The sequence below is a fragment of the Grammomys surdaster genome, unplaced genomic scaffold, assembly GCF_004785775.1.
Source record: "Grammomys surdaster isolate TR1022 unplaced genomic scaffold, NIH_TR_1.0 164, whole genome shotgun sequence".
Lineage (NCBI taxonomy): Eukaryota > Metazoa > Chordata > Mammalia > Rodentia > Muridae > Grammomys > Grammomys surdaster.
In genome coordinates this window covers 1,089,166-1,096,960 of record NW_021604612.1, presented here as the reverse complement: position 1 = coordinate 1,096,960, position 7,795 = coordinate 1,089,166, and the positions used below count along the sequence as shown (strand labels likewise).

Genomic DNA, 7,795 nt, shown 5'->3' with positions numbered 1-7,795 from the left:
TCTCTCTCTCTCTCTCTCTCTCTCTCTCTCTCTCTCTCTCTCTCTCTCTGTGTGTGTGTATGTGTATGTGTATGTGTGTGTGTTGTGTTCTGGGAACAGGTGATTGCTGTATAGCCCAAGCTGGCCTCCATCCCCCACCCTCCTGCTTCTGCCTCCTGTGGAGATTCCAGATGAGCCGCCATCACTCTGGGTTGGGTCTTGGCTCTCCTTTGTAACCTGCACCCAGCAGCTCCTGTGCTGGGTGGTGTACAGTCTCTGGAGTCTGAGGAGCATCCCTGTTCTGCACCTGAGCAGTGAGTGTCTCATGGGACAGCAGACCCCTAGCTGCTGTTGCCAGAAGGAGGATTTTCCAGGAAGCCCCGCTACACTCTGACCCTGAACTCTGAGCCACATGTTCATGTGCTCTGGGTTCGGTGTTCTAGGACCCTCAGTGACCTCTGTCACCTTCCACCTTTCCTTACAGTTTCGGCCCTGAGTCTCCGTCTCCCGACAGCAGTGCTGCATCTGCGGGAAAGCAGCCTCCAGGCAGCCACTTGTCCTCGTACACCGAGTCCACATCGGTGGAACAGCATGACAGCTCCAGGGACCGGCGCAGCTCCAGCGTGGACCGCTCCAGTTCTGAGCTGGAGTCCACAGATGGCCCCGAGGGGCCACCTCCATCAGACGTCTGCCCTGCAGAGGGAGAGGATGATTTCTCCTTCATCCATGTAAGCCTGCAGCCAGTGGAGGTGGCTGGGATGGAAACACTCTTTACTGAAAGGAAGCTGAGGCCTGTGTGGGATTATCACCCCCCAGGACAGCCTCCCTATGCCAGGAACCCTTGCAGTGAGCACGGGACAGAGCCTTTGACATGGACCCTCCTGTAGCTTGGGGTGCCCCTTACTAGCTGTGCATCTTGGGGCAAACGTCTTCATCCCTCTGATGTTCAGCTTTCTTACTAATAATCCGCACATCCAGCTCCACGGCCTCAGAGGTGATCGTGGGTGTCTGAGGTACAGCGTGCCGTGAGCACGCTCACAGGTCTGCCTGTGGTTTGCCACTGTCGGTTGGCCGTGCACAGCCCGGGCCCTGCCTAGAACAAACACTGAGAACAGGCTCTCCAGGCTCTTACTCAGCAGCCATGAAGGACTCTCTGACAGCCATTCCAGGCACAGGCCCTCTTCTTAGACCCGAACTGAGCTTGCCTAGGTCCCATGGCACGGTTGTCCCTCAGGTGCCCATCTTCCCGAGTCCCAGGCTGCACAGTGCTCTGCTCTGGTCTTTTCAGGAGCAGAACTGGACCTGACCCTGCTCCAGAAACCCTAACCTCCATGGAGGATGCAGGATGGGATCATCCCTGTAGCCTACAAGGAGCATGGGAGATAGGAAATCATTGCTAGGGCCTCCAGGGTACCTTCACTCCTGATAGCTGAGCCCCTGCCCTCACTCTTGGGTAACCGATGCTCCAAATGCCCTTGAGGGGCCCCTAAGAGGCCTCCAAGGAGACTCACAGCTTACACATGGCAAGGTCTTTCCTGGAGAACCTCTAGATGAGAGTGTAGAAAGAAAGAGCCAAGATCAGCCTTCGAGGACCCTGTGCCTTCTAAGCAGGTGTGGTGCCCACCTCTCCGGGTGTTGTGAGGATCTCAGTAGGTGATCTGTTAGTCACTCAACAACCATGTACGGAGCTCTCACTGCTGCCGAGCCTTCTGCGGCTCATGCGCGCGAATGATATGGGTCACATGACACAGAGGTCTTGCTGGACGTTTCTTCTAGAACTCTGAGCGCTTCCTGTTGTGCTCTTGTAAGCAGCAGTGGCAACATCAGTAACCCTGGGTCCCCGATAGCTGGCTCCATCCCGGGTCCGTACTGATAATGGAGGGGTGACATCCCCTGCCTGCCTTTTGGATTAGCAGGTTGACATGGCTGCCCATAGGCTGGTGGCACTAAGTATGGGGTAAACTGAGGTTTGTGGCCCTAAGCACGGGGTAAACTGAGGTTTTTGTGGGATGCCACCATGACTTGGGTGTCCTGTGGGGATCATTTGGAGATGTCCCAGGGTGGCCCTGTGGACACAGAAGGTACTCCTTTAGTGGTGTTCTGTAGGTGATCCTTCCCCTCCCAGCTGCACCCTGGATTATCTTGGGGGCCACAGTGAATACCTCAGGGTCTCCATGAATATGGTTGTCATAAAGAATGGCAGAATGCGATCAGCTATTCACCAGACAGACAGAAAACGAGCTCCACCCTCCCCCCAAATCTATATGTGCGCCTGCGCCTGTGTGACGTCACAGACTGTGTCCTCTTTGCCCACTTGTGTTTTTACGGTACTGCCTGCATGGCTTCCATGGGGAAGTCCAGGCTCACAGCATGATACACGGGGTCTCCAGGGCACCCCTGAGAATGCCCGTATGAACAAGGCTACACACAGCCTACAGACGGTGCCCTCCGTTTAAAGTTTCTTTCCTTCCTGTCTCCTCCTTGCCACCCCTAAAGCAAACCTCAGTCCTCGACTCCAGTGCCCTCAAGACCCGGGTGCAGCTGAGTAAGCGAAGCCGTCGCCGGGCGCCCATCTCTCACTCGCTCCGGCGCAGCCAGTTCAGCGAGTCTGAGAGCCGGTCCCCTTTGGAAGAGGAATCACACAGCACGTGGATGTTCAAGGACTCGACAGGTATGCCGGTGCGTCTCGAGTCTGACCCGCATTCTGCACTGAGCGGGAAGGCAGTACACTAAACCCTGGGGAGAACAATGTGACCTTAGAAGGTTTGAGACACAGTCAGCCAGGATGCTGTAATTTCGCATCCTGTAGAACGTGCCGTAAGTGTGGTTTTAAATGTGTTCTGAATCCATGTGTGGCGGTGCCTGTCTGTCATCCCAGCCGTTGGGGACAGAAGCGAGATCTTCACGATGCAAAGCTAGCCTGGCCTATAGAGTGAGTCCCAGGCCAACTGTGACTATATAATGTGACATTTTTTTTAAGATCTATTTATTTATTTATTTATTTATTTATTTATTTAACGTATATGAGTACACTGGTGCTCTTCAGGCACACCAGAAGAGGGCATCGGATCCCATTACAGATGGTTATGAACCACTATGTGGTTGCTGGGAATTGAACTCAGGACCTCTGGGAGAGCAGTCAGTGAGTGCTCTTAACCACTGAGCCATCTCTCCAGCCCATGACTCTCTTTTTTAAAAAAACAAAACAAAACAAAACAAAAAAACAAAAAACAAAGCCAAAATACAGAGCCAAGTATGATGTCACACACTTTGAACCCCAGAGCTTAAGAGGCAGAGGCTGGCTAATCTCTGAGTCTGGGACCAGCCTGGTCTACAGGGCAGACATTAGCATGGCCAAGTGTGCAGTAAACAAATGTTGGGCTTGGGTCTTTGCTTCTTGTTGTCCGTCCATGCTAGCAAGTGAAGGTTAAATGTGTGACGGGGGCTGGGAGGATGTGTAAAGTACTTGTTTCACAAGTACCAGGACCCGAGTTCAAATCCCCAACACCCACGTACTCTGTAGCCTCAGCCACCAGTGAGCTGAGACAAACTGATTCCTGCCAGCTCTTCTAGCCGAACTGGTGATCTCTGGGTTCAGTGAGAGACTCTCTCAAAAAATAAAGCAAGAAGAGATTGATGTAGGCGACCAGCAACATGGCATGTGTGTACACATGAGTGCACACACATGAACACATACACACGGACTCAATAATACACAACTCAGTGTTGGACTAGAACCATGCCAACCCACCTGGAGCAAATGCAGCCCACCGAACTGACGGTGCACCCAGATTCCCTCTCAGATTCCCTAGCCCTGAGGACATGGCAGGAGATATGAAAGACTGGGGCCGACCTTTCTGAGCATGCCCAGTGTCCATCTTAGCCTGGGGACGTGCTGTGCTCCACCGATGACCAGTTTTAGAGAGGCAGAAAGTCCTTACCCAGCAACTCATCAGCGGGAAGCTCCTGGCCCAGCCCCTGACTTGGGGGGATATTTTGAAGAGTCTCTGGAGCGCTCCACATCGCCCCCTGTTGGTGGAACATGTCTCTGCTACCTGTTCCACCTCTATCAAGAATGACCTATTATTCCTCCAAAGTGGCAGGAGCCAGAGGGGGGCGATCTGCCTGTGGCCACCATTTCCCAGCAGGTGGCAGAGTCTGAAGAGAGTGAGCAAAAAGTAGTCTCCGGGGCTCATGCCCAACTGCTCAAGCCCAAAGTGGGCTATGAGTGTCTGTGTCCTCGTGCAGGGATGTGGGAGGGGCCACTAGTGACTTAGAATGCGTCTCTTAATAGAAGAGAAGTCGCCCAGGAGGGATGAATCGGATGAAGAGCCGCCCAGGGTGGAGAGGACCCCTGTCAGCCACCCGCAGAGGATGCCCGTGTTCCCAGGCATGGACCCAGCTGTGCTGAAGGTACCAGGGCTTCCCAAGAGCAATCTGCATGCCTCTGCTCCTTCCCGCCCACCTGCCCGCCCTTCTGTCTGTCCACTCCAAGCAATGCCTTTTCTTCCTCTCGCTCTGTCCTCCCTCCCTTCCTGTCTATCAGTCATTAGTCAACCAGCCTCCTGTTCCCCCTTCCGATTGCTCATCCGTTTAACATCCTGTCCCTCCATCTGCCACTGAGTGCTGGAATGGCAGACACGTGACATTTTGTCTAGCTTCTTCCAGGGGAATCCTGCTCACACTGTCTTAAGATACCGTCTCACCCTTGCCACGTGCCTGTGGATTCTAGTGTCGCAGGCTCTGGCGTGAGTTTGCTGGGGCCTCCACTCCGAGGACGCTGTCGGTCTCTTACTTCTCAGCCCTATACTTCCGGCCTGGACCACCCCAGTGCCTTGTGAGGTGTTGCTGTGGGACCAATGCTAGATGGGGCTTGTCCCCAGACAAGAGACAGCGACATTTGGCCTCCTCTCTCCCCAGGCTCAGCTGCCCAAGAGGCCAGAAGTGGACAGTCCTGGAGAGTCTCTCAGCTGGACACCCCAGCCCAAGAGCCCTAAGTCACCCTTCCAGCCCGGGGTGCTGGGCAGTCGGGTGCTGCCTTCCAGCACAGAGAAAGAGGAGCGGTAAGGATGGGGATGAGGACACTTCCTGCCTACATTTAGGATGCTACTGCATGGTGCGTGGTACATGGCGCATGTTGCTACGCGGTACGGGTACGTGCTGGGTGCGTGCTGGGTGCTGCATGGGTGTGTGCTGCGTGCACGCTGCGTGGCACGTGCTGTATGCTGCGTGTGTGCTGCGTGCACGCTGCGTGGCACGTGCTGTATGCTGCGTGCGTGCTGCGTGGTACGTGCTGGGTACGTGGTGCGTGCATGCGTGCGTGCTGGGTGCACGCTGCGTGGCATGTGCTGTATGCTGCATGCATGCTGGGTGGTACGTGCTGGGTACATGGTGCGTGCGTGTGTGTTGAGTGGACACTGCGTGGTTTTTTAGGTAGGAATTGGTATTTTCCCTGCAAGTGTTTTCTGCCCTCTGACAGCTAGAGTTGCAGCCTGGGGGGAGATGACAGAAACCCCGAAGTCTCTCTTCTCCCTCCTCTCCCACCTGACCCAGAACTCCTGGATGTGTTTCCAGGAACCCCTGCCAGGCACAGCCCCTCCGCACATGGGTGGAAACTGAGGTCCCCTGCTTCCTCTTGTGTTTGGGAAGCACTTTGACTTGGCAGAGTCAAGAGGCCTAACTGGTTGGCTGCCCTTTAGGGAAGAGGCAGCTGCCCCTCCCTGAGCAGGCTGAGTCTGTGCAGCTTAGCCTCCGCTCTCAGGCCCGAGCTGAAGAGCTAAAGGTGGTGGTCAGGCTGTGAGACCTGGTAGAGTCATGTGACCATTCCCTGCCTCCCTTCCCTCGTTTGTAAAATTGGTTTGGTGACTCCATGACCTCTGTGCTTTCAGGTCAGAGGAGTGCTCGCCCCAGTGGCTAAAGGAGCTGAAATCCAAGAAGAGGCAGAGCCTGTATGAGAATCAAGCTTGACCAGGTAGGACAGGCTTGGGGCACCGAGGACCTGGGGGGCTCAGGAGCCAGGAGGTTACACTAAGGGACCAGGGGTGAAAGAGTCTGGTGAAGGGTATAGGGTAACCAGGACTCTGAGCGCATGATCTTGACCTTCCTGCCGCCTTCAAGACCTTTTGAAAGTGAGGAGATCAAAGGCAGTCTTAGCCAGGAAAGTTTCGAAGTTTTGCATAGGGAAATCTTAGCGCACAAGCTATGCAATTACAATTTAATTCGAGACTGTATGTAGTCGGACTCGGCATCCACCTGAGATCCAGGAAGCGTTCACTGACACTGCTGAGGGCCCGAACGTGCTGGGTGTGAAATGTTCTGGGTCTGTATGGAGCCTTCCTATATCCTCCCGTACACTTGAGAGCACTTCTCATTTTTTAAATTGTATTTACCGTTGTATAAGTATGTGGTGTTTGAGGGCGCAGGTGCAGCGGCTAACTCTGGAGCCAGTTCTCTTCTCCCACCTGTGCGTGGGGACCCAGGGATTGAACTCACATCTCCAGGCTTGCACACCAAGCTTTACCCACTGAGCCCTCCTGGTGGCCCTTTAAGTCACCTGGATGGTTTCTGACCCCCCCCCCCCCCAGGACAGTGTCCCTGCTTTCTTGTCAACCCTGCTGTTGCCTGGGCGATGTTGACACATCTGCGCATGCTCAGTAGAGGCACATGCGGTACTTTGTGGAGCTCAGCACGGTGGGCGTGGCTGAAGGTGTGGGTCAGCAATGCCCCTGTGGCTGAGGCATCCTCAGAGTACCTGAGAAAATAAAAGAGGTTGATTGAACCCAGGCTTACGAGTGTGGGATGGTCTTACCAGCAACTCACTGGAGGGAAGTTGAGGCTCTGAGGTGATGCTCGTTGCTCCCAGTCAGAATGCCTGCCTCGTTGCTCAGCTTGCCCTAGTCTGCCACCATCTCCCCCAAAATCCTTCCCGGGGAGAGCTGGAGCCCCTGATGGTGACAACCATGCCAAATTCTCTGCTTACCAAGGACTGTCATTTCTCTGCAGATAGGATATCATTACACCCGTAAACTCAAGCCTTAACCGCCAGATGTCTGAACCTGAGGCCAAGCCGCCCGCTCCTCCCTGACCACGCTCCTGTGCCTGGGCCTTTCCACCCTGAAGACACTGTGCTGAGCCCCATCCGGGTCCCCACAGGAAGACCCTGTCCCGGGACTCGCTCCAGTCCACAGGAAGATCTTTCAGCTCTCCTTAAAGAAGTCTCCCGGTCTGTGGATCGGCCTTTGGTGTGACAGTTGACCGGGAAGTCGGGCTCTTAGGCTCCTCCCCTGGCAGCCCTTCGGGAAAGACCTTGATGAGCAAGCCTGAGTGGCTCTTGGGTGGCAAAGGTCACCATCCAAGCATTACACTGGTGTCTCCTGGGTTGGGTTTGATCCCCCCCCCCTTTTTGACAAGCTCCTCTTTCCCCACTTAAGAACCTACAATCTGATTTATAAGCACAGCCCCGCCCCATCCTGTTGATACCCTTATCCTTCCTGTGAGGCCCTGTGCACAGTTGGCCTGGGTCTCACCGCTTTCGTGTTTGCTTTAGACCGGGATAAAGCAATAATGTAGCCAATTTCCCCTGAACCTTGACAAGTGCTTGTTTATGTCTCAGCATTGACAACAGGAAGAGGCAGTGTCCGGTTGCCTCCGGTTACCTGATGGCTGTCAGAGCCTGTGAAAGCTTTTGACTTTCACCCTTGTCCACGTCTGGGTTGCTCTGATCTCCGTGGGGCAGCCTTTGCCCCCCCAGTCTCAAGCGTTACGAACCTCGGTTGGAATTGTCCGTGCCCTGGCCACACACATACCGGACCTGCTC

General features: G+C 54.7%; 1 protein-coding gene across 3 annotated transcripts in view; it reads left to right on the top strand.

Moving 5' to 3' along the window:
• Kiaa1671 (KIAA1671 ortholog) overlaps nt 1–7,569 on the top strand; it is a 108,944-nt gene extending 101,375 nt beyond the window's left edge. For all 3 annotated transcript variants that reach the window (XM_028765375.1, XM_028765376.1, XM_028765377.1), the window contains 6 exons: nt 464–707; nt 2,476–2,650; nt 4,274–4,392; nt 4,900–5,042; nt 5,868–5,950; nt 6,982–7,569. In XM_028765375.1, coding sequence (XP_028621208.1) covers nt 464–707; nt 2,476–2,650; nt 4,274–4,392; nt 4,900–5,042; nt 5,868–5,946 — 760 coding nt within the window. In that variant the 3' untranslated portion in view covers nt 5,947–5,950; nt 6,982–7,569. The remainder of the gene's footprint in view (nt 1–463; nt 708–2,475; nt 2,651–4,273; nt 4,393–4,899; nt 5,043–5,867; nt 5,951–6,981) is intronic.
• Nucleotides 7,570–7,795: the final 226 nt, after the last annotated feature.